Below are 26,946 nucleotides of genomic sequence, written 5' to 3'. Positions count from 1 at the left end.
GCGGCATATGAGTGTGGCACTACTAGCCTTTCAGCTTCCACGCAACCCCCATCCCAGCCCTTACTTTTTCCCTGTATATCCTCTGTGAAATGTGTACGAGAATTCTCTACTACTTGTACTTCCTGATGAAGTTCAATATGAGGAAAACATCAAGCCTGTCCACCATTTGGGGATGCTGTAGTACACCTCAAAATTAACTATTTTATAGTAGATTACTATAAGAAATATATTTTTCTCCTAAGGAAATGGGGATTGAATTACAGTCTTTGTTTCACATGGGAGAGGAGAAACAGATGGTGGGGCTGCAGAGATCTTCACAGTAGGGCACACCAGTCAATACTGGGCACAATAAAAAGACCTAAAATAGAGTTAGGGTTCCTGCTCGCCCTACATTATTTATTTTTAGGCTTACTATGTGCAAATGTCACATATTAGAATGGTATTTATCCACTGTTTCCACCGCCACCCACCAAATTTATCCCTGAACACAGAAGGCTGAAGCACAGCTGCCCTCATGCTAGTTACGCAGAATTCATCCTCTAGCTCCACTTGAGGGTTTTCTGCTTTATGTATTCTTGGCTCTTCTATTCCCTGACTGCGCTTCCTAGGTTTTTAGTAAGTAAGTACTGTTACAGGTATCCATCTCCCTGGCTGGGGAGGTATTTGACTTACTCTTTTACATAATACACCTAGATCTGATTGACAGAGATGATCACATAACTTTAATTTTTTCAAACTTACTTACAAATTTCCAGCCTGTTTTGCAGTTCACAGTGCTCTGGCCAGAGTGGATGCCCCTCTACCATTCTGAGGCTGTCCCTAGAGCTGCTGAGAAGATGCAATTTTCTTACTTAGAAGAATGGAGTGTGTTTTGAGATCATAACTAGAGTATAGATGACTTTTAGCCTCCAACCATCTGGCCACATTGAGTAAGCAGTGATGATCCAAAGAGTAAATTGTGCTCCAAAATTGTAATAGTAACTTGAAAAGACAGTATTTAATCAGGTTGATATTTTTTTCCTTACAGGCTTTTATGCGCGTGTAAGACTTGCCACTGTCATGCATTTGAACAACTCATTCATGTGTTTACAATATATTCATCATAACCATGTATTTCTAACCTAATACACAGTGTAAAAAATAAAAATACTTAGAAAATAATTATGCCATTTCACTTCATGAAATTTGCTCTTTTAAAATGAGCATAAAATGATTAAATTATACTCTCTACCAACCCTACTCAAAGCCAAAAATGCCATGGCTGAGAACAAGGCATTAATTAGAACAGTCTTCAAAGTTTAAATCATTAGCTTATACTTTTCCTTGAACTATGAAAAGCTCATGGCAAAGACAAGTTCTTCATTTATCTGTGCATAGAAACGCTTCTAAAAACCAAAAGGTGAAGAAAAATTGCTAAGCTTTGTTTTTCAGAACATGTGTTTTAATATTGGAATGTCCTAGAATGCTGTAGTCGGTCGAAGTTATATGGGGCTTGGCCGCTCTGTGTCCAGTGCTGGATCTTGTTGGAGGGATCCTATGTAAGCCATGAAGCTGTTGTTCTGATGGCCCCAGTCATAGTAGTCTGGAGAGAGACTTAAAAAGAAAATGGAAGAATTAGTGACTGGCAGGTTAGTTCTGCAGACACTTGGTTAGTGACTGTGGGCAAAATGCAACTGCATAGATGTGGTTCTCACACTGAAGCGCAAAAATAACCCCCCCACCAGGGGTTCAGGCTGCCGTTCAGTTTTCTGATATGTCAATTACTTGGGCCCAAGTGCTTTCAACTCACTGTTTCCTGGTTCTTCCAGTTCACTAAAGACTCACCCCTTTCTGCTTCGCTAATCCAGAAGGTGGTTTAAAACCCTGGAAGCGGTGCTGCTAATCCATGCAAGGGACGGTCAGTGACAGAGCTAAACCTCCTGCGCCTGTGTCCAGCGGGCTGATACTCAGCCACCCTGGCAACGCTGGCTTTTCACGCACAAGGCTGGTCTGTGCCTGTGTTCCCAGCATGGCTGGTTCCTGTGTGCCTCTCTGCATAGATACAGGACCAGCAAATGAGTAACCCGTGACTGAGCCTCCTTTCGGGGCAGGCTAATGTCCTGGCAGTGCCTTGCCTTCTCTGAATTGGGTGATGTCATTCTTGCTGTAAGCTGCTCCTTCCCGGACAGGAACTCCTTCCTAAAGCTCACCATTCCACAGAGAAAACAGGCTTTTTGTGCCAGTTCTGGCTTGCGTGGGATTTCAGCAGTTAGGTGGATATGCATAAACTTTCAGCAAGTGGGAAAGCAAATGTCCCTTTCATTTCAGGTAGGCCCCAAGACATTTAACCATGTTGAGAGGCTTCTCGCCACACCACTGTCACAAGCTTGCCTTGCTCACACACTTAAACTAGTAAGTGGCACTTCTTAGGCTACTCTTGGAAGAAACAGAGGGTGAAACATGCAACCCAAAGACCTCAGCTGACATTTTGAAAGGGTGCCATGCTGCTACAATTCCTAAGTTATGGAACCATTTTCATTCTTGTGTCCTTGTAGTCTCTATGGGGCCCTTGAATCCCTACAGTCACTCGGTGCTGCTTTTCCACCTCAGCTTCCCCCTTTGCTTCCTCTCACCCCTAGAATTTATGCAACAATTGGAGCTAGACAATTTAGTCTTCTGCAGTGTGTGTGTTCTTTCTTCTACAGTTGCTATTACAGGAAGCAAGTGTTTCTGTGCTGGTTTTAGCTGGGATAGAGTTAATTTTCTTCAGAGTAGCTAGCGTGGGGCTATGGTTTGGATTTGTGCTGAAAACAGTGCTGATAACACAGGGAAGTTTTTGTTATTGCTGAGGGGTGCTGACACAGAGCCAAGGCCTTTGCTGCTTCTCACCCCCCCCCACCAGCAAGCAGGCTGGGGGTACACAAGAACTTGGGAGGGGACACAGCTGGGACAGTTGACCCCGACTGACCGAAGGGATATCCCATACCATATGACATCATGCTCAGCATAAAAAACTGGGGGAAGAAGGAAGGAAGGGGCAGAACATTTGGAGTGATGGCGTTTGTCTTCCCAAGCAACCGTTACGCGTGATGCAGCCCTGCCTTCCTGGTGATGGCTGAACCCCTGCCTGCCCATGGGCAGTGGTGAATGAATTCCTTGGTTTGTTTTGCTGGTGTGTGTGGCTTTTGCTTTACCTATTAAACTGTCTTTGTCTCAACCTACGAGTTTTCTCACTTTTACCCTTCGATTCTCTCCCCCATCCCACCAGGGGGGAGTGAGTGAGCAGCTGCCTGGGGCTCAGTTGCTAAGTGGGTTTAAACCATGACAGGTTCCCTCTTGTATCTCACCTGCCCTGTGTCCCCTGTGGTGCAATATTCCATGCTAGATCGTCATCACTGTCGTATCTGCGAGGGTTGTCAAAGAAATAAGATCTGGGACTGAAGCCATGGCTTGGGACCATTCCTGCATTGGCCTGAAGGAAGGGAAACCTCAGTTAGTGCTTGCAACAGATCGATAAACTGCTTGGTGCCTGACTTCTAAAAGAAGTCACTGCAGACTTACCTCCTGGCTTCCAAAATAAACCAAAATTTTACATTTGCTGTAGACAACAGAAATCTTTTTGCATTTTCTGTTTTTCTCCACCAGCGTAGTGATAGTCTACTGATCTTAACAGCTTTTCCTTTTCTTTCCTTCTAGCTAACAGATACAACCCATTTCTGATGCCACCCTCCAGTATGCATTTATCCTGTCTGCTGAATTCCTGTCCACTTTGCACTTTTAGCCAGCTGACTTGAAGTGAGCAGTAGGGAAGCAGCTGAGGGGCTGAAAGCTATGAAACACCTAAAGAGATTTGGGGTTATCTATCTCCCACATTTGTAATCCTCCCTCCCTTGCCTCAGGAACTGATCATGCTGAACCCTGGCACCCCGCTTAATGAAATCACAGCTGAAAAGCCCCTTAGAAGCTCTCTGAGCAATTTCAGTATCTACCCTACGGTACTGTGAGGGTGAAATCCCAAGGAAAGGTCCTTTGATAAAACAGGGAAAGGGGTGTACATGTAACTCCTTCATTTACAAAGTATTTTGCTTTTATTTCCCTATGAATCAAGCCAGAAAACATACAAGACTCAAAAGGTCAGTTTGATTCTGGAAACAGTGCAGAGGGACATCTAGGACCCAGCTGAGCCTCTTCCACTGATCCACTGTTTCCATCCCCAGGGAAGAGGGTTCCCGGCACCTGTGGATAAGCCAGGATGACATCTTCTCCTTGGCCTTAAGCAGGAGAGCAGTTTAATCTCACTCTGTTTTTTAGATGTTAAATAACTTTGACAAAGATGAACTAAAAATAGGTCCCTCTCTGTCATCTCCTCCTTTCTAACATTTGTCTGGCCAAAGGTATCTCAAGGCAAAGGGCCGTGCACTGCAGTTTCCCTGTGTCCACACCAAAGCGGACAGACACCTTGTTCCAGGCTAGAACCGTCTGTCGAGTGGAGCTTTACATTTGAACAGAGCGGAACGCAGGCTGCCTCTAACCAAACTTTTTGTTTCTGAAGTCTGGAACGAAATGTAAAACAAAATAACAACAGTTTCTTGGGATTGTTCCTCAGTAAAAATAAAGAAAATTTTGGAGTTTTACTAAATCAGAGCTGTTAAGATTTTGTTAACTAAAAGAGGATTTGTTCCAATGCTAACTCCATGCTTTCTGGCCAAATTTCTACCACCAGACATTGCATACTTAACTGCTGTAACAGCTGGCCTGCTGAACACATTAGACTGAAGGCTTGTGGCCCTTGGTCTCCCTCTTGTGGCATACTTGCACTGAAGTTCCGTTTTGCCTTGCTAGAGAGTCTCTTCATTTGTTGTTTCTTTCTAACGTTGTCTTTTCCAGTTTTCCTCTTACCATGATATTGTTTAGCATAAATATTTGTGTTGTGTAGAAAAACATCCATATATGACCTATCCAATATGAGAGATACTGTCTACCCTAGAAAAGGTACCCATAAAAGAAGTGGTATTACTGATTGGCTCTTCTGAACAGTATCTTTATGAAGTTGGAGAGTTAAGGCTTTCTGCAAATCACAATGCAAAAATACAATGTTCTATGTGTTACCACAGCGCTCTTTGACTTGTGAGAGAACACTGCCTGTTTGACTCCATTTGAGCAGGATTCCAAGTCTTTATGGGATCAGCTTTCTGAAAGAAGAGATTAGACCACATCCCTTCATTTCATTCTCTTGTGAATCTCTCCCACGCTATACAAACTCAACCACCAGTCTGGCCTTTCTAAACTCACTTTAAATAAAATGAGATCTCTCTCTGGTCACCGTTTAAAAGAGCAGCACCACTGGCCTGTAAAACATTTTTCTCTTTGCAGTTGTACTGGCTAACTCCGAAGCAGGAGTGGGGCTCAGATTTTTTTTTTTTTTGGTATGATGGACACTGGGGTTCAGGGGGTTCTTAGTGTGATGTCAGGTATCACAGGTGAAGAGGAAGAAGGGCTTTATACAGGTGGGAATTTGTTACTTCTCTACAGAAACAGAGACATTACCTGGGTAATCCCCAGTGCAGGGCTGATACTCCCCAAGTGCCTGTCAACCAGCATATCCTATGCTAACCTGGAAACATTGCCTACAGCTATGAAAAGATGCTTGTCCAGGTATTGATTACCTAGATATTAAGGATACTTATAGGGAGTTATCCTTACAACTCACACAATCTTTGCTCTGTGAAACAGCAAACAAAAATGCCAGCAAGTGCTTATTATGGCTATTGGTCATTGACATGGAAATAATTCAATGGGTACAGGGCTGAAAGAATTCAATCTATTATTTCACACATGCCATTGAACAGTTAGCGCACAACCATTTTTACTGCTATGTGATGAAAGATCCCAAGTTTGGATAACAAACTTCTTTTCCAGTGACTCCAGTAAAGTACCATATTAACCCAATGGAAAATGGCCCTAAATTTAAAAAGGTTCCTGATTTTTAACTGCCTGAGAAACACCTTGTCATCCTTCTGGGTAAATAAGATGAGTTTCTCTCATGAGGACTTAGTATGAAGAAGTGGGAAGTCTGCATTGCTTTTATTCTGCCAAGGACACATTGAAAAAGGGAAGTCAAAGTGTAAAGAAGCAAAAGCTTCTTCAGAAGCTGAGCGCTCCAGACCGGCCTGAACATACACTGACAAATACACTAACAAATTCCACTTACTAGATCTTTTGTAGGGTTTCGGACACGAAAGAAATACACAACCAAGGAAGTAGGCAAGAGCTCCCAGATGAAAAGGATCACGCCGAACACTATGTAACCTGCATCTCCCAGCTGACATTTCAGATCTGCCTGTTGAAAAGTCAAAGAGAAAAGTGTTTAAAGTAAAGATAGCAGCTCATTTAAAGGTTCAGGAGGCAACATGTCTTATGAAGTTCTGTATTTAAGTGGCTGAAATGCTTGACAACGTGGCCAGAAATTCTATCCAGTAAAGCCAGATTAACCTGGCTAATGACTAAAGGCATACTAAAAAAATCAAAATGCTGCCTTGTAAGGTATATGACTACCCTTTCCTTCTACCTTTCCTCCTCCTTTCATTCCTTCAGGAAAATCAAAGTTTAATGCAGGGGTCTTCCCAGTCTAAGAGTCTGGCAAGCAACCATTTGATCAAGTCATCAAATCCAGGTAATGAGAAACCAGTTTTCCAGTCCTTTTCCAGCTGGTAATAATACATAAAAGAACAATCAATGCCCAGGTCTTCACAGGCATTGTTGGCAATCTGCCTTTGAAGAATTAAGGCTTGAATCCCTTCAAATCAGTGCACAGTGCTAGCTTGAATAAGCATGCTGTTACTCCAGCGTTAGCTTTGAACTTCTCATTCGATTTCCCCTCCACCGTTCACCATAGCTGCAGAAGGCAAATCCTGTCCTTTCACATGTTTTGCACAGAAGAGAAAAGGGCAACGTTTCTGACAGGTGACCTGAGGCGTTACCACAGTACAAACATTGGGCTGTACTTTTAAAAGTGACTCTTGATTCTGGTACCAAATTGAGTACCTGCTCCTTAGTTCCAGGCCCTTTACATATGGCTCAAATAATTTACCCCAAAATCCAGGCAACCCCAACGTCCCAAGTCAGACTGGACGTTCAAAAAAATCACTCGTAGTGACCTAAGGCCTAAAGCATTCCAGTGAGATCCCTGTGAACAACCTCTGCCTCCACAGGGGAAACGGGACCAAATATTCTGGCCATAAAGTTCCAGCCCCTGTTACTCCAGACTGTAGGAGTCAGCACAAGAAGTGCCCCCTGCAAGGGCTCAGCAGCACCACCACCACTCCAGGCCCCAACAACTGGCGGGAAAATGTTTGATTTGGGAAATGAATCACAACCTAGTGCCACTTCTGCCTAAAACCTGTGGCTTCTATTTACACAGAGTGGCACCACTTAGCTGCACTCCTCTTCTCTGCACCGCAGCAGGGTTGATTAGTGGTCCCTTGACAGAGCCTACTCAACTAACTTGTAACGAGGTCCTCTGGGCAATCCTACCCTACTGTTTACCTGCGTATTTACGGTTTTATTTACTGCTCAACAGAAAATTGTTAATGGCTTCGGGTTTGTTTGGCCACCCTGGCAATACAAGGCCCGTGCTTTTGGTCTGCAGGTGCTTGCTGAGAGGGTGAGGTGTCATGTGTCCTGGACTTTGAGGTCAAACAAAATGTAGTCATGGTCCAGACCCAGGCCTGCCATTTTGCCCAGCCTTGACAGAGCTGGAAAACTACCGGGACCTAACTACGTGCCTCAAAGCAGAGAGAGGAGCTGGAAGCCCAGATTTTGTAATATTCAACAAAGAATCCCCTGCTATTTCCTTCAGTGTTTTTATCACTGTTGGTTTTCAATCTGAATTGTCACTTGCAATTAAAGGTTGGGAAGAATCATAGTCTTACCCTCAAACTACGGAAGGTTTCACACCAGTGAAAGTCAGGTAAATAACTCCACAGCCCTGGATGGCAATGGGAGATTTGATGATGACTTCAGAACTGAGCATTTCAGTGGAATCAAATACTGTTTTTCTGCTTCTCCGAGTACAGTCCATTCTTTCTAACGGACAAAACACCTGCCTTTTTTAATAAAAGGATTTTTTTTAAAACAATAAAATCAAGGTAAATAAAAGATTGATATTTTTTTTTCCCCAAATTATTTGGCTAATGGTTACTTCTTTCTTTTAGCACTGGTGTTTTCTTTCCTCCTTATGCTGAAATTACCAGAAATTTGTATTTCTAGAGCAAAACGATCTTAGTGCATTGTATGAAAGAAAAAAATAATAGGCTTTTAATATATGAATTCCTCTTGTCATAGCATTTAGGAAATCAGCCATCACATACAGAATGAGTTTTTCTCATTAACAAATATTTTCATACTTGCCTGATCTGACACGTTGTACCAATCGTAGTCAAAAGAATTGACTTTCTTGGTTTGGGAAAATGATAAGATGAACAAGTTGTAACAGGCTCGTGAGGTATAAAGTAGTATAACAGTCACTCCTATAGTTGTCACCTGACAGACAGATGAACCCTGGAAGAGATTTAAACACAGGTCATTATTCATGAGGGCAGTTAACAAGAACATTTGCATGGACTTTGAGGGCTGTCATGCTGCTCTGCCTGATGCGACTGACTCTTTCTCTTTCCTTTGATCAGTATATCCTACAATACATCCATTCCTGTATTTTATCAGTACAGTGGTTTCCAGGCAATGGTAGCAGTTCCAGGCCTTACCAAGATGGGCTGCGACTATTTCCTACAACTTACTGTACAAGCACTATTTTCAGAGCAATGAAAACACACAAGAACTACATTTGGTATCAGATGGAGCAAGAGGATTCAGCTTTCACCTGTGCATTAGCTACAGAGCATCCTGTATCAGACGCTGGCTAGCTAGCATGATGCAACCTTGCATCTTTTTACAACTGCTTGCTGTGCACCTATTTCCTGAGTACAGAGCAGATCATAACAGTCAGCAGTTAAAGACAGCACAGACAGGAACAGAACATCCTGCCTTACCTAATGTCAACAAAGAGGAGACAAAGTGGAAGCACAGCCTATGGGCAGAGTGACCATGGCAGGGCAGTCTGTGAGTGGCAGCTTGGGCACAAGGGGAGGAATGAGACTGCAAAGTGTGAAATCAGAACGGTTCCTAAGCCCTAGAGAGAAAAATGGACAGATCAGAGGAAAGAGCCTAATCCAGTGAGGAATAAGTGAGACACCTGACAACTGTGTCAGGTGGGGAAGGTCACTGTGGGGGACAGACTCCAGCACAGGAGCTGTTGTAGCAGCAAGAAAGGAAGGAATCCAGGAGCCATGGCCACAGGGGTCAGTGAGAGTCTGATCAGAGGCAGGCAGGCATACAAAACATGGGACTGGCTTTGAAGGAAGAAGTTCAAAGTAAATTCCGTGCAGTTGGCTCTGGAATAGTGCTTTGCATGGCCAAAGGAGGAAAGATGAATTAAAGCTCTGTGCGCTTTTAGGGGAGCAAAATACCTTGCTGTCCATTTGCTTCATGAGCCCTGCCCTCTCCTCCTGGCAGAGACCCACACCATGAAGACGGGCTCCTCTCACCCGTGTGAGAAAAGGAAGCTGCTCCTCCACTCACAGGACCTTGTATACCAGTGCGGGAGACAGGAAGGTCTGCACCCAGCTCCTCCACTCACACATTCTGCTTCCAGGTTTGCAGCCAAGGAGCAGAGGTTCCAAGTGCTGTGGCAAGTAGAGCACAGACATAACTGGCTACTAAAGTATCAGGGAAAGTCACCAAGCCACCACGTCCTGCATCCCAGGCCTTTAGGAGATTACCAGGGCCCTTCTGCTGCTCACCCATGCTGGTGGCTATTGTCCCTGCGGCTCTGCCAACCAAGCTCCTTGGGCAGGATGTTCCCTGATGGGTGTCAGTAAAGAGGAGCTCAGGGAGTAGTCAGAAAAGCTTGCATAAAACTAGTTTGCCCGTTTTCCCACCAAAATAATACTGATTCAGGGAACAGCCAGGCTTGGGAGTATTACAAAATCCCCAGTGCAGTCAACCACTCTGACTTTCTGCTTCAAACACACTGGAACTACCGCCATCCACCAGGCCATGAACTGCAGCCACGTCAGGAGTGAGCCAAGAGCCTGCTGCTATACGGGAATTGAAGCCAGATACGTGGCAGGCAGTGGTAAAAGCTGTGGCAAGACCAGCAAGCGGGAAATGCCACAAAGAGGAAATTTTTGCTAGGCACTTCCCTATTCTCCTTCAGTACTAGCAAGTGCTGCTGTCATGGAAACAGGGTGAGAGAGCAGAGAGAAGCTGCTGACTGGGATATACCATATCCCAGCTCAGTGGCATTTACAGACCAGGATAGCAGAAGTGAAGAACAGAATGGGGTCAGTATTTCCCTAGTTAGGTTTCCCTATATAGCTGTCAATCTTTAATAGTTAATAGTTAAATACGCTGCAGATTTAACAAACTTCAATCCCACCAAATACAAAAAAGGGGGTGAAAATGTCCTGGGTTTGCTGCCAGACAAGTATACTTAATGGCTTGGGGAAGGGAAGGCACAGCAGTAAAAGCAAAGCCAGAGGAATCCTTTTTCAGTCACAGGCCCCAACAGAAAAGAGGGGGAACCCCGAGTCGGTAGTGCATCCCACTACATGATGCTTCTGGCCAGCACAGAACTGGCCCAAGTCGGCACCTATGGGCAGGGCTGTGCACCTCCTTGTGCTCTCCTAGCCTTGGTGCAGAGAACCAGACTGGTTCTGGTCATGGAGGTGAATGTGTTTTCACATGTGCTCAGAAGATACGTGCCAGTAGATGGGAGATGCAAATAAAAGGCTGCCAGTACCAATGCCTATCTATGTGCACTGCAGAACATTCATTATTTCCAACGCTGCTTCTATCATATCACTGCAGAGAATGGATTTTTCTTCTTTAGCTAGTTTTTTCAGCACAACAGTACCAGATTAAACCAGGATGTTTTTTCACTGCCAGCTGTAGCCATCTGTATCTCTAAGTATGTGCAGTTAAATCCTACTGGAAGTCCCCAGAGGAACTCCCATTCCAGGTCAGCAGAAAGGAGCAAAGCGCTCTTTAATTCTTGTTTCCACATTCGAACTTTCATCAGCTGAGCGTCCTATCCTTTCCTGTCTGCAATAATGTTAGAGTTTGTTTTTTATGAAATAACTTGAAGTAAAGAAGATCAGGTTTCCTGCAGGAAGAGGAAACGGAACAAAGTAATCTACCAAAGCCTCCCTTAGGTTAACTGTGCTTTGTTACAGAGATTTACACTTCCGTGATTTGCAGCAGTAGAAAAACTTTTCTTACTAGTAAAAATAATCCATTGCCCATGCCCTTTGGTCAGCATATGACAGGCTTGAAAGAAACAAAACAAACTAAGCTGTGTTTTTAAATCTTCCATTCAGCCCTGAACTTTCAGTTGTTGTGCAGTACGGCCAGATTTGATTAAACAGGAAAAGTACTCCTTTCATCTGATTCAGTAAATGGAGAGAGGAATTTTATTATAATATTTTCTAAATAGCAGCTGAAACTTACATTTTTTTAAAGGTTTGGTAATGGTAATGTGCTATTCGTTAATTTATATAATATTATTATATATATAATTTAAGATTTAACTATCTACTGTAAATGCAAGGACCTTTGAAAGCCCCATTTCATTATTTATAGATACAAAACATCTTCACTGATTTTATAATAAACACTGCACACTTACGTGATGCCACCCAGCGCCTTGACCACTGAATGTGTCCAAAGCTGTAAACCTAACAATATTTTTTTAAAGAACATTTTGTAAAGTCAAAGGAGAGACTTTTTTCCCCTTCTCCCCACTTGGCTAAATTACAATGTATTAAGTCTTTTAAAACACATTCTCATGATCTGTTGGACAGTATGCAAATGTATAAATGGCGATTCATATTTCTCTGGCTAATTGTCAGCATGCTGCTACCTTAAACAGTTAACTTGATCAGTCAATAATTTGACAAGCTTAAGGATCCCAAGGTATAGACCACTTATATGTAGCAGCACTGAAATGAAGTGGTCTTCACATGGGGAAAGCAGTATCTACTTGAAAAGCATCTGGGAGAAACGCCAGCCAATAGGTTCTGTAAACTCTGCCTCAAGATACATATTTTGGGGTCACTGGTGTTAGCAAAAGCACCCTTGCTACCACTTAGTATTTAATTAATATATTGAACAGGATGGCCAGCCAAGTGCAAGCTGTGAAGCTTAAGGCCTCCGGCTCTCATGGGATCTAACGAACCGTGTGGCTTTGCCTTGCACTGCCCTTGTCTCTCAGAAGGTACTTGAAAAGAACTGAAAATGTACCTTACCTTGGACTCCAAGTAAATGTTGGCTAAAGACATCTTGGAAATCTTATACAGGCAGATGGAGAGTGAAACAGCGCACAGGACAAACAACGTGTCATTAATTGCCACCCGGACAGAGACAATGACTTTTCTCTCTGAATTCTGTGTCCTCACCAATACTGCACATGTTAAGTTCACCAAGAGGAAGAGGAGACTTATGAAAAGAGAAGCCAGGTAGAGGGGCAACCTGGGAGAGTGAGGAGAAAACAGTTTTAGCGACATTGTTCAGCAAGTGTCAGTCATGAGATGGAAGTTGCACTCTGAGCAATGGAAGCTGCACGCGTTGGGCTGCCACAGCTGACCGAGTGACCAGCTGCCCAAGCCCAAATCAGAGTGCTCCAGATTGCTGGAGAAATTAACTTTGCTTATTTCAAACTTGTTTTTACAGTTACACAACAAGCTGTAAGTAAAGAAACTAATGTCAAGCAGCAAAACATGGAAGACTCTTTGCAGCAGAAATACAACAGCACAGTTCTTAAAAACGATTTAAAATACACACGTACTTTCTCAGAGCGTGCACTTCATATACAGCACAAAGCCTCTGACTACTCACTGACAGGACAAACCTCGCAAAAGGTTGAGTTGCCTGGCATGGGCTGGGTTTGACCCTGGTTTTACTGCACCACCCCTGCCATGAGAAGCATCACTGACTGCTGATGTTTGCCATCAGATTTCATATTAAATTAGGGAAGTGTCTAACAGTAGGAAAAATCTCTGAGTTGCTGGTTCTCCAGCATCTTTCTCTATCCCTTTTCCTAAATAACTTGGTCATGGGCAACCTCTTGAAAGAAACATCAGGAAATTTAAATATGCATATTGATTCCAGGTTGGCATTTTGCCACCTATGCCAGGCAAAAGGTTCATTTGCACAACCACAGGAGCAGAGCTGGAACAGGAATGTGACAGACAGAAGCCCAGAAGCTGGCATGTTTTTCTCCATCTGTTTTTTCCTACGTACCCAGCACTGATACCTGCAATATAAGTATACCACATACTCAGGGAAAGCTTCTTCTAATTCCTCTTTATTCCTACACACAGCTGTGAAGCTTTTTCACTTAAATAAAGGAAGCGGGGGGAGCATATTTCCATTTCAGGTGTTTGCTTACTTCATTGTCATTGCTGACCAAGGCAACTACTGGTAAGGGTCATAACCTGCAGTCACTGAACAAGAGGTTTTGGCCACAGCTTGTCATGCCTGCTGGGAACTTTGAATTTGGCTAACAACAAACATCCAGACTGTCTCTGAGGAATCAAATTCTGATTTTTAAACATACTTTACCCAATGGTGATCTTTTTCTTTCACACATTCATATCCTTTTGGGTAGCATCAACCCAGCTACAAAGCTGAAGCATAGCTGGCTGCTTTTCAGAGAGCAAGAAAGGAAGGGGTATACCTTTGAGACCTTTTAAGTGTGTAACAGGGAGAACTGAAAGCCAAAAGTCCCTGCTTGTGAATCAATGCCCTTCTTTCCAGCTATATCCGCAGTGAGCAAAGATGCTGTCTTTTCCTTGCCAGTCACAGAAACTCCTTCTCAGGGGGAAGATTGTGCTCATTCTTAACCTTTCAGGGCAGGGCTCTGTTTTTAGGATAAGCAGCTAGAGGTAATTCCTTTAAACCTCACAGTCTAATGCTAGAAGCACTGCAGTCCTGAAGCTGCTCTCACACACTGCTCCCTCTGGAGAATGCAGTTCCCAGTTGTAGTGGTGGTACATTTACAGCTTTTATTAATATCTCAAAAGTCTTTAAGTGGCTGTCATATGTCTGTCTTTCCTTCCCCTCCCAAAATCTATTTAATATTCTCATCTCTGCTCCCCCACTGTAGTGCAGGTAAAATATTCTTGTGGGCTTCAGGCTTACGAGGAAGGGAATGCTCTTACATGCTGCCTGCTTGCAGGACAGTAAGTACATGCTCTTTTTTTGCTCAGCTTAGTCAGAGGGACCTTCTGCTTCAGTGCAGCCTGCATGCCTTTGATGCTGGCTTGCTACCAGCAATGCTTAGAGGCTTCCAGGCCAGGCTCCTCCTTGATGAACTTTAGCCAAAAAAAAAAAAAGAAAAAAAAAAGAAAAAAAAAAGAAAAGAAAAAAGAAAAAAGCACCGTCACACTCTCATGCCCACACACTTCTGTATGTGCCAGGGTGAGCTGTCATGGCCAGTCGGTTGTGCAACTTCACATAATGATCTTCCATCTCCCTTATTAACATGATATGGCTGGGGAAATGGCTGTCTGTTGTGACAATAGAAGCGTTGTTGCTGAACTTCTGAATAAGCACTGATGGAGATGCAGGCTGTGTCTCTCAGGGCAGTTTTAGGGTCTCTGCAGCTGTAGAAAGCACTCCTAACTCACTTAAAGGCAGAATATATCCTTACATCTCAACTATAAGGGCACCTAAAAGGCATGAATAGGCATATGGGTTTTTTAGAAAATAGGCAGGGCAGGAGAGGTGCTTCCAGATTGCACCAGTGACTGTTCAAAAGCCTATTATGCCTAATCCCCATTTTGGGGCTAGTCCCTTAAAAGGAGCTGTGTGTAATCTTGCTGGGCTGGGGACAGCACGTGCCAGGGTGTTCTTTCTGTGTCAGGCTGGATGCACCCCTGAGCTTTTCTTTGAGTTTGAAATAAAACTTCAGATGAATGCAGTGAGGTTTGCATTAACAGGAAAATCTGTTTGAAACTACTGCATTTTCTATGTGGTTTCCTCAGAAACCATACAGCCTCTGAGGCTTGTGTCTAACACAGCATGCACAGCACACAAGCCTCATCTGAACCCAGTGACTGTAAGAAATCCCCAAGCCCATGGAGACGTGCAGAAGAACTGTTTAAATATGAAATTTGGCTGGCATAGGCTGCACCTTGTGCTCTTTTGCCACAGTGACTAACATCATGAAGGCTGTGCTGAGTAAAATCTACTTAAAATTCTGGATCTCTTACAGGATTTTATCAACTTTTTCCATATTTGAAATGATTCTGATTTTTGAGACCTGTGCCAATACACAGACCGCAGTCCTACCTGTCTGTTGCCCTGTTTATATTGCCATTATCTATTGCAGAAATGCCAATACCAGGCAATAAGTTCTGACACTTTTAAAGAAAATGGGGGGGGGGGGGGGAGGAATCAAAACATGAACATTCAACAATGAAGAAAAATCAAATTCAGTAAGTGCAGACTCCAGCCCTTGTCTGTAGGCCATCCATCTTTCTACCATCCATGTCTTCATCAGGATTTCAGCAACCTGATCTAATGAAAGATGAACTAGATGATCTTTAAAGGTCCCTTCCAACCCAAACCATTCTGTGATTCTATGATCTTTCACTAGCCTGTTACAATTAAGATTCAGGACCTCAGCTGTGCATGTACACATATTGCACCACTTCAGTTGCCCCGTATAAGAAAGGAAGCGAGGTCAGCTTTATTTATATGGCTCTTTCCACAGGCTAACCACATTCATGCTAAGAGATCTAAACATTAAAACAAAATACTACTGAACAACTTTACCAACAGAGCTGAATAAGAGAGAAAAAGCTAGACCAGATCCAAGAGTGGTCTGTGTTAGAAATGCAGTAGGCAAGAGTCAGGGTGGACATGGTGCTGTTGTGGGGAGGGCAGTCTGTCCATGAGTAATTCCAGTCACAATACATAAGTGGTTAGGAATAGAAACGCTCCAAGAACCACATGCAGGGTGCTAATGTAGTCACTTCAGAGGCATTGACTAATTATCATAAGCTCTCATAGCTTGAAGACAGTCAGTTTCAAGCAGTTTGCAAGAATAAAGCCTTGCCACAAACATCAGTAACAGATGAGGTTCAAAGCTTCTCCCTCTCACCTCTAAAGCCAGCCAGGAACCTGTTCACAGACCTGCCCTATACCACCCTGACCTGCTGCCCAGGCTTTGTGCAAAGCCATCCTCTTTGTTCCTCTCGCCGATGCGTACCATCGGGGCAGGCACACTTGCATTGGGGGCTGGCTGGGGACCTCGCTGGTGTGTGCTGTGCCTGTTTGCCAGCCCATACTCCTGGATTTCCTTCCCACAGAAACCAGAGTGCAAAGGGGGGTGAATGTATTTATATGCTACAGTGTTTACCAGGGAGCATCCAGCTCTTGCCCCTTGTGGTTTGGGATGTGGCCAAGGTATGCACTAACTTGAAAGCATTCCTGAGGCCTCCAAAATAGATGCAGCCTCTCTGTTCCCATCCTGACGATTTCTACATCAGCTGCAGTTCAGCATGGAGTCCACAGCCCTCAGTCAGCCATCACACTCTGCGTGTCCCACATCCTCACCAGCCCAAGCACAGCCCACCCCAGCCTGCTCTCACTGTACTGCCATTCTACCAAACATGGTTTCTGAAGCACTTGCTCCAGACGATTGCCTCTCCAGCTCTATCAAAACCCAGTTGGATAACAAACTTTCCAGGGCAAGGACAATGTTAGTATTTGACCTGTTGATACAGTACTATGTTCTCCTAACAGTCAGCAAATAACAGGTCAGATTTCAGTTTCAAATTACTCTGTTTTCCTATCCTGAATTCAGATTGTAAATTCTGTCTTTAGAATGGAGACAACCTCTCTCTCTCTTCTCCTGTCTAAGCAACATTGCCCAACTGAGGCTTTTAGGCATTGCAACAATAAAAAGTAATTTATTGAGCTCTTCCTCAGCTTTCTGGACATTACAGCTCTTTGGGGAGCTTTCAAATAGTTCCCGACAATCTCTCCCACTCAACAAAATCCCAAACAAATCTCTCCACCTAAATGCAAAGCTACCATAACCTCAACTCTATGGAGTCATGGGAGGTTATCTGTGAGCTCCCAAACACATCATCAAGCTAAATCCATTCTTGCTAGCTCTTCCCGTTCACAACTCATCTTCCCAAAACTTTGTAGTCTTTTATTACCACTGACCTCACAGATTAATACATACCCAGTCCCACTCATTCCTGTCAAAATAAATTCATCACTCTGCTACCTTTACCAAAGCACTGGATCTGAATTCACCTAGCAATACAAATGTTATTAACCTGTAAACAAGTCACCAGGGTGTTTTCTGCTTGCATTTGAAATATGTGAATATCTAAAAATGGTGCTTGTGTTGGGAAATGACAGAGATTTCTAAATGTCATAGGAAGCAGCTGGCCTCAGAACCATCATCATAAAACATTGGTATATAAATATGAATAGCTGAGATACAAGAGCCACAAATTATCAAAGATGTAGTGTTTCTCAAAAAGCATTGCTGCTACTCATTACCACATTGAATGTTTGCATAGCTCTTACCTGTATTTCAGTAGCTCTGGGGAATATTTTGATTTAGCTTTGAAAATCACCTGCAAAACAGAAAAATATTGCATCGAACATGGGATACATGTAAGTAAAGACAGACACTGTGATCCACAGGAATCCTGTCTCACAGGTCACAAGAAATGTAATGATAGGTTTCATTACATAACAAATTTGCATTTATTGCTTATGCATGGCAGGCAAGCTCTAAGCACATTAAAACCACTCAGCAGGCGATCACAATGTATACAAATTGTCTACACCATTATTTTCACTTACTCTGGGCTTGGGAATAAGGTCCTTTATACCAGTATTCACAAAAGGACCAAAGCCAGTATAATCATAGAGGCAGGAGATTATTAGGCTTTTACATGACCTAGCAATACATGTGTCTCACATAGACCAGTTCATACCAGCCTATTAGCTCAGATGCTCTATTCACATGAAGAGCCCATCATAGCACCCTAGCCTGAAATTGGATATATATGTTTGTATCTATGTTACATTGCCAAAAGAATGCCATCGAGAACCAAACTCACTATTTTACTGAGGTATATATGGCTTCTGCTGACTGTTCACTATACAACAATATGTATTTTTACAGTGAGATAGCTCAGGCCCAGTAGTTACCTTTCTGTAACAGAAAAAATAAAATACTGACATGTTTTCTGCACTGTAGCTAGGTAATATCAGTCACAGGTGTTTAACCACTGTCAGAAATTATTCAAAAATATATTAGCATATTTTATATCTTATTTATTAAAAAAATTACAGGGAAGCATCACTGCTTTTTCATAAGCTAACATGGTTTCCATACAGACTCAGTTTGCAAATGTTCATTTAAATCAACACCGAAGCACGCTGATTGCTAGTATTACAAAAAACCCTCATGCTGTATGACTTAGTCTGGGTTGTTTCCTCATTGTTTTCTCCTCAGGTTATCCTGCCTTATCGATTTCACTTAGTTTTGCATGCCCTTTAGTATAGCTTGCATAATATTTGCTATGATTATCATGCTTTCCCAAGGAAACAGGACTTATATGATCACTATGTATGTGTAGGCATGTGTCTGCCTATCAACCTGTTTATCTGTCCCCCCACTAATCTTACTTAAAACTCTCCAGTCAGACAACTGATGGAAAAATACTTGAAGCATCAAACACATGATCCTTTACCACCCTCCTAAAAATTAGTGACCCAACAGAAGTCAGGAACACTATAAATGCATCTGATATATGACCTCTCTGAGGAGAATCCTGCATAATGATCCTACACATCACCCAATATGAGAGTGTCTGCATAGCAAAGTATCGTAAGAAATGCCCCAGTTACGGAAACAGCTCAAAGTCAAGCATGAGACACAGATCTGGAGAAAATCAGGCTTCACTTGTTCCAGCACTCCTGGAACAACTTGTCATTTAACTTCTATTCACCATAAACAGCTGCCTTGAGATGGAAATTATTTTTGTGACGTATCAGCCTGCTTAGCACTAGCTGAACCAGCAGAGAACACAGCTTTTCAGCAGGCCCCAGAAAAATAATAGCCAAGAATAAAATTAAAAAGTTGGGGGGAAAAAATCTCTAAAAATTTTCTGCAACCATTGATACTGTTTTCAATAGTTAACATCTCTGGCAGTTTCCCTTACAAAAGATTTTTGTGATTAATTCTCCAAATTCCTGGATCGTGAATTCTCACAGGACTTCAGGAAGAAGTTTTATGTTGTTTTACTTACTTGCTACTGAAAGGAGACATACAAGAGGCTTGTGAATGTTCTGTGTTTGAGGTATACAAAGAGGGGCTGTCAGTTTTTAGAGAAGAGATGGGGTTCAAAATACTTCCTGTACACTTTTTGTACTAGACTTGTTGCCTATTCTGCTTATTCTGGAAGACACTGTGAGCAAGAGGGAAGGAACAGATTCCTGACCTCACTGAAACTAAACAAGTAAAACTTGTCTCTAGGGCCATTCCACAATCCTCACCTGTTCTGAGTAGCACTTACACATATTGTACCGTTAATTTTGACAGCTTTCAGGAGTAGCACTGAAGAGCAGTGTTCAGAGCCTCTGCAAAGAACTACAAAAGACAAGCAATTTGCAGTGGGCAATGAGTCGTGCTGGGTCCGCAAAACCTAGAAAATTCACAAGTTCCTGAACACCATCTCCTGTGGTTGCCCAAAAAGGACCCACTCACCCCTATAACATCGCAGAGCACTCCTGTCACGTAAACCAGTCCAAGGCTGCCCTATGTAGCAAAAGCTCCACAGATAACTTAGCTAAAACCAAAAATGATGTTCTTGCTGCAGATCCAGCAGGATCTCCAGATGCGAGATTGCCAAAACAGCTGTCATTGTGATTCCACATTTGGTGGGCCTCTCTCAGCTGATAAATGCTTCTGAATTTTATCAGAGTAAAATGACTGTTAAGAAAGAAAATGAACACTGCATAAAACATGGGTGCTACACAGAATGAAAGCTACACTATAAGGCATGGACACTCTTACAAATTCACTGCTAGACAGAAATACAGGCAGCCAAATTCTGCCACTTTGCTTAAACACTCATGGGGCCTTAGTTCATGAGTAGCCTTGCTGGAAGCAATGTGGTTGTCACAGAATAAAGGGCTGTTCAGTGGGAGTAAGGATGTCAGAAGCTGATCTCAATATACCTTTCGTGCGTGGGTGCAGCTTTTGCTTTTAACAGTCATTTAGCTCAAGAGGCTGGTTGCTCAATGGCCCCTCCCCGCAACAGTGTTGAGAAAGCTTCTAGTCAATATCTGAGTCATCTAAGCAAGTCTTCCAGCAAACCAGAGCAAACCAGGCTATTCCTAAGAATAGACTAAACAGCAAACAGAAGGCAGACTTTTTTTTTTTTTAAAGAAGACCTTTCAGAGATCCCCAAGATGAATGGCAACACAGAAAACTCAGTGAAATTCCTTGCTAATTTTCTAATGTCTAAAGGGTTACTTTTTCATCTTAAAAGTACTTCCCCTTTTGCTTGTTCTTGAAAGGAGAAGTATCCTGTTTTGACTCCTTGTTTTTGCCAAAGGACTGGAAACCTCAAATGAGATTCTCACACTCCCTCCTCCACTCCCCTGAGGTATATGTCTGGCATATAAAACTGCAGTAGTACAAAAGGACTCCAAAAAGCCCTTCATACAGCCAGGGGAAATTTCTGTTGCAGGAACTGATGTAAACAGCTGGCCTTAAAGACATTTTACCAGGTCCCAGCAGAGGAGAAGTGAGGATGGCATGGGAACCCATTAGCTCAGCTGCAGAGAGCTCTGCAGAGCTGCTGGGCAGCAGAGAAGGCAGACTGGGCCAGGCTGCTGTAGCTTAGGGGGGTTCCAGCTACGGTTATGAAAGTTAAATCAGGAGCCACTCTGGCCCTGTAAGTATCAATGCAACAGGTGTCAAAGCCAAGTCAGGTATTCCCAGAGCAAAAGAAAAAGAAAATATCACTGGAGCAATTTTCAGTCCATGCTCTGATTTAGCTGAACTGACGTGATGGCTGGCACAAACCTCCACTGTACCTCTAGTGCTAGCTGATCAACTCACTTTTACAGGAGACACAGCTCAGCTTACCAAAAAGCCTGAGGTATGTGTTAAGTGCTTGCATATGTCTCAAGCTGGCCCTTTGTACAGGAATGAAGTCCAGCTTTATTTACCAGTCCTCATTTCAAAAACTCTATAAGGAGCATAGCGTGTACTTTTCCTTGCCAGTTCCTTTCACCATGGTGCTTCTCTTCCTCTGTCACACTCCATGCAACCCTTTGCACTCCCATGCAACTCTTTGCACCCTGAAAATATGCCATAACCTCATACAGGCCCAGAGTCCCTCACCATCAGCACATACATCTTTCCTCTGCTGTGTATCTTCCAATCCCAGGCCCACCTTCCCCATTCTCCTTCTCCCATGTTCATTCTTTCATTTGAATCATTCCCCAAAATATGCAAGTTTTCTGTCTACTCTCTAAACTCTACAGAGTTTGTAGGGCCTATAGACATGAGCAACATGACTCACTAACATACTCAGTCTTGTGTAAATTGGTAAAAATAGTCCTGAAAGGACAGGGACCATTGTGGGGCTGGCAGCCACAGTAAACTTGCATGTGTAGCTTTCCTATCAAATTATATTCTAAGTCAAATGACTTCATTTTTCATGTCAGATGCTGACAGCCAGCCAGCCTGCAGTTGCAATTTGTCTCCTATAGATCCAATACTAAGAGCAATGTTTTACGCCAAACATATTTGCTGATGCTTTACCATCCATAGTTAGACTCCTGGGTAGTTCTACGTACATGTAAAGCATGCTTTAAATTAATAACAAGCTTTATAAAATATGGTGCATTCATTTCTATTAAAAGTAAGTATTTCTCCTAAATAAAATGCCCTCTGTTCTCTCACTGGTGGTATTACTTTTGAAATGCTATCCCCAGTAATTAGAGAATGAGAAGTTTTCTTCATTTTCTTCCCAGAACTAACACATACCCAGTTCCAGAGATACACATAACCTCGTGGAAAGCCTTGTGCTGGTTTTACCCCGCCCTGCCAGGCACTTCCAGCACAACCAGCTGCCCTCTAAACTGCCTTACTCTGCACAATTCCTCTTCATTTGAAAGTCCCTGATTTTATCAGCCCTGCCTGGGAGGCAGGGTAAGCTTCTCAATCTGGATGCCAGAGAAAAGGGAAGATGGTTAAGGAGGAGGAAGGAGAGGTAAACCTGCCTACCAGCCCTTCTCCACCCATACAGTCTCACAATTCTTTAGCTCAGCACTACGTTTCCTAGGTCTCAGAGAATTTCCCAACCAGATAATTAAACCTACAGCCCACCAAATGTTTTACTGTGCCTGGCCACAGAGGAGGCCTGGGATTTCCAGCATACCCTACAGCTCACGGTCTTTGGCCCTGACCTTGATTTTGAGTCTGTAACCTTCCATCCTAGCCTTCCTCCTGCTTCATTTTTATCCTGTTCCCCAGGGAAATGTAAAGTTTGAAGCAAACAGGACAAAGTGAAGCAAAGCCTTTCTCTGTCCACCTCACATACACACACCAGAAAAGGCAACTTATTTTATTTCCCGGAGCCTCTTTACATTTTTGCCCACAGCACTGACTGTAAAGCCTGAGGACTCCTCTCAGTCTCCTCTTGTCAGGGACAGGGAAGATCTGGCCAGGCAGGACACGAATAAAAGAGTGCCTGAGTCCTGGGATCCTCGCTCTCTGGAGTCACTTCAAGTGGAAAATACATCATTTGCTGATTTGCAGTCTTTGCTTTATCAAGCAGCAAAATAAACCTGTGGGAGCTGCAGGTGTGAGGCAAACGTATCTACAGGCTTTTTGGTCTCTGTAGGTGGAAACGCACACTTCAGCTTCGTATCTGCTCTGGCTTGGTACAATGCAGTTATTTACCAGTGTTGGGCTACTGCTTCACAGAAGTGCCACTGGATCTTATCTTCACTTGAGATTTATTTTAATGACTTCTAAGTAGATGCAGGCTTATCCTGAAAGGGTAGGTCAAATTATTTTTTTTTCTTTAGAAGAGAATGAATACAGATACAGGATTAATAAATTCTAATAAATTTAGTGCTCTCACTAGAAATCATACATATTTTCTGCTGTATGATTTCTGAGAGGTGCTAATGTTGCATAAGCCTTATTTGCAGCAGTCTTATCTTCTATTCTGCCATAAGTAGGGCATCAAGACCATAGCAAAGGACCCTGAATTTGGCTTTTAATCCAAAGATCCCACAGGAATTGTTCCAAGTCAAAACTATTTTGATTGTCACTTTCATCCACAGATCCCCCACTTTAGCAACCTTCCCCAGCGCATTACAGCTCCTTCTGCTGTATCTGTTGATGGTGATGCTCAGGTCTGGGAACAACCCTTCCTGTGCTGATGCCATCATGGCTTGTTTGTCTTGCTACACATAAAATACAGTCTGAATTTGTGTCCCCATTGCTTTGGGATACCTATTACATAGAGAATAGTTGTGGCTAACTCTGTCAAGTTCTAAGGTGCTTATTATTCTGAAAAATGCCCTCGGGCACTTGCCAAATGTGTTTTTTTGTTTGGCCAGGAGGATTTGCAATATTTTTGAAACCACTTTTTCTTTTCACAGCTATGTCTGAAAGTTTTCCTAGCAGTGCCACGCATCTGGGTGCCATACAGCAGATAATAAACACCTGCAAATTGAAAAGACCCCTAAGGTCTGGTCTCTTCCAGTGCCTTGTCCCTATACTATACATAGATCACTTCTTTCCCTCTAGCTACGCACCAGTTAAATCGCATGATTTTCATGCAACGAGACACAGCTGCAGACCCTTCTTGCCTGCCTTCTAGAGAAAAACATTATAAAAGTTGTTTCTGAACAGGTCTGTGAAGTTATAAGCCATTACTGAAAACAAAATTCTCTCTCCCCACCCCTTTCACACTAGTTCTTGCTTGCCTACTGTGGAAAGCTAGATGCACATTAAATATACAGTCTCAAGACGATGCTGAATTTCAAGCCAAACCACCTTTTAATGGTTAGAAGAATTAATAACAGTGAATTAAAAATATGTGCACTTATTCTCTGTCTTACATTATATTCCTACAGTGGCTGTGCTTGTATTTTTTAAGGTTTTGTTTTAGCCGGTGAGATATTTGAGATGAGATTTCACCGAGAGCAACCAGCTCTAAAACAAACAACAATACTAATAATATGCCTGTCTACAGTGGCCCATGATCTCTAAAGATTATGATGGACATCACAAACTCCGAAAGTCCCCTGCAAATATTTCAAAAGTATGACAACAGCTCTTCCAGACAGGTAACTATTACACTCTCTTACAGACAGGCTCAGAGGCAGATTGTGAGGTCTCATGGTGACAAAGCAGAAATTGTCTCAAAGGCAGAACCAATAGCCTTAGCATTTTTTCTGTTTCCAATCACTGACTTGTACTTCCTGAATGATATCAGACAGCAATGCCAAAAATAAGTTAAAAGGACACATGTGTGCATTATGTATGCTGTCTTTTTAGATCTTCCTTAGACGAAAGGAATCAGTTACCCACTAGGTAGAGGCCCCCAAGTGCTGGCACAGAGGGCAGACTGGTGTGCCCCCTCTGTGCTCACACCAGCCTCGGCTTCTCTTGCTGAAGAGCGAGGATGTGGCATTCTGCCTCCAGACTTCCACAGCAGCCCTATGTGTGTGTCTGAGGGAAGAGTCTGACCTACGGCTATGACTTAGTCCCAGCCGCTGTGATGGGGATGGACTGTGTGATGATGGACGTTTGCCCCTGGGGAACTACACCATTATCAAATGACTCTCACAATAGCTCTGGGATAAAGCATAGGTCACCACATGCCTGAGCTGGATTTGAGTAGTATGTAGATGAAAGGTTCCTGTAATCCCTTAATATATTGCAAGTCCAGGGAGTGGGAGCAGGGTGAGTTAGCAGGTGTTTCAGACGCTGAATCCAGAAAAGTAAACCTAAGCACAAAACTGTGTATGTGGTTCTAAGTATTTAATACCCTCTACAACTCAAGTGATCCTCTTACAGCTGTCATGCTTACTATTGCTGCTTTTTCAGCTCTGGGATGGCAGCTCTCACAAGCAGTCTGATCTCTCCAGCCAGGCTGTTCAGAATTGACAGGCCTGTAATCGCTACAGAGCACTGGGAAACACTGTAGGCATTACAGAAGCACCCAGACCCAGGCACTGAGCTGGTTCCAAGTGGGGCCCACAGCAACACCCAGAGCATCCTAAGCACTGCCGGGGGTGCTCCAGGGCTGGCTGGTGCTCTCCTGGCCAACTACCCCTGCACTGGGAAAGCAGACTTCGGCAAGTGTCATCTAAGTGCAGGCTTGGCTTCCTGCTCCAGGTCCATAGTGGGATTGAGGAGATCGAGAATCCAGTCCCTGCCCTCCCGCAAGCTTCCTGTGAGATCTTAGGCAAGCCCAGCAGCCTTTCTTTGCCTCAGCATGCCAATATCCCATCCTGCAGGCCAGTGCCAAGATACCCAAGCTCACCGTAAATACTTCCAAGTAAGTCTAACTGCAGCAGCCTGGAACACTGTGCAGCCTAACTCATCCGGCTTCTTAGCTGTCCTTAGCACAGATACTCTCTCAAGACCCCTTTCTGAAATGGAGATACTATTTCTTTAACTCCACTATACAGGTAATTTACCTTTACATCACAGTGTCCTTGAAATAGAGAGTGTATCTCTGTACAGCACTTAGCACTTCCTGGGGTGCAGAGTCACTGCTATTTGTAATACAGTTCATTATAGGAATTTGGGTCCACAGTAGGACTCGATCAACAGTTTTGATTATGATACACAGAACAGAAATCTCACTCAGAAACATGTTAGCCAACTTGTGAAAAACTGGGGTGGGGTGTTGCCAGCAAAATTAGAAATTATAGTTCTGACTGCACACAGAGATCAGCTCTGCTAAGCCAGGAGGTTTATGAAATCTCATAAAAACAACAATAATAATAAAAAATAATAGAACGGCAGTTTGGATGTCCAGCTTTCAAGCTCTCCTACACGTTTTTTTCCCCCCAACCTTTAAATTAAATTGCACTCATTTAATAGACAGTAGATATATTATTTGCCATTCCTAAATGATCACTTCAGACTCCAGTTTCATTATAACACTGATCACTTGCATATAGATCAAAAGTTAAAATTCCCAACTAAATAACTGAAATTTGCTTTTTGCATTGCCAAGGTACATTAGGAAATGACATTTTTCTCATGATTATTAGAAAATAATGCTTTACCATTCTGTCAGATTTAATCAACCAAATATCTGTTGCTTACCTGTGTGAAGTAAAGATTCATCAGGGTCAGGGTGAAAAACTGGAGGCAGACTGGGAAGCAATAGAGAAGCCAGAAGATGAAGGGGCTGAGAGAATTTGCTGTGACAAAGTCTTTGAAGTAAAACGAAAAGAGCACAGTCCTAAGGGAGGCCCAAAACAAGCACAGAAACAGAAAGACAGTTTGGTAACTGAACCTCTTGTGCCTGTAGTGAAGGACCAGCCAGAGCTGGACGTAGATGAACACAAAAAGCAGTGAATAAAAAACAGTATATACAATGGTCAGGCCCAACTTCACATACGGAGGGACAGCTGGCGTCAGGGTCGGCGGGAGGGTGTCATTTTTCAGTGGGTCCCACTCAGGGGCCTCCATTTGATATCAGGAATCGTCAGAATTATTTATTAAGTTTGGCTGCTGCTGTTGCCTCCTCCTCCTCCTTCTCCTTTCATCTTCCTACAGCATAGGAATCAAGAAAATGAAAGAAAACAAGCTGCACTTCC

General features: G+C 43.1%; 1 protein-coding gene across 3 annotated transcripts; it reads right to left on the bottom strand.

The window, feature by feature from the left end:
- Positions 1 to 969: 969 nt before the first annotated feature.
- Positions 970 to 26,946, bottom strand: GPR137B (G protein-coupled receptor 137B). 3 transcript variants are annotated; one of them, XM_054822382.1, is made up of 8 exons: positions 26,748 to 26,940; positions 26,450 to 26,588; positions 17,647 to 17,696; positions 12,342 to 12,564; positions 8,385 to 8,538; positions 6,191 to 6,315; positions 3,327 to 3,451; positions 970 to 1,593 (listed from the first exon to the last, which is right to left on the bottom strand). In XM_054822382.1, exons 1-8 carry the CDS (start codon positions 26,816 to 26,818, stop codon positions 1,482 to 1,484), a joined length of 999 nt encoding a protein of 332 aa, XP_054678357.1. In that variant the 5' UTR covers positions 26,819 to 26,940; the 3' UTR covers positions 970 to 1,481. The 3 variants fall into 3 exon arrangements, with proteins under 3 accessions (XP_054678357.1, XP_054678356.1, XP_054678358.1); XM_054822381.1 differs by having other exon boundaries at positions 26,450 to 26,946; XM_054822383.1 differs by lacking the exon at positions 3,327 to 3,451 and having other exon boundaries at positions 26,450 to 26,940.

Source organism: Grus americana, chromosome 3 (assembly GCF_028858705.1).
Source record: "Grus americana isolate bGruAme1 chromosome 3, bGruAme1.mat, whole genome shotgun sequence".
Lineage (NCBI taxonomy): Eukaryota > Metazoa > Chordata > Aves > Gruiformes > Gruidae > Grus > Grus americana.
The sequence above is the reverse complement of the archived record's forward strand: the minus strand, read 5'-3'. Positions and strand labels throughout refer to the sequence as shown.

Coding starts and splice junctions, on each gene's coding strand:
- GPR137B (XM_054822381.1), bottom strand. CDS start 26,818: ATGGAGGCCCCTGAGTGGGACCCACTGAAAAATGACACCCTCCCGCCG. Junction 17,697..26,449: donor TGAATCTTTACTTCACACAG/GTAAGCAACAGA, acceptor TCTGTTTTGCAG/GTGATTTTCAAAGCTAAATC. Junction 1,594..3,326: donor CCACAGGGGACACAGGGCAG/GTGAGATACAAG, acceptor TTTCTTTTTAAG/TCTCTCTCCAGACTACTATG.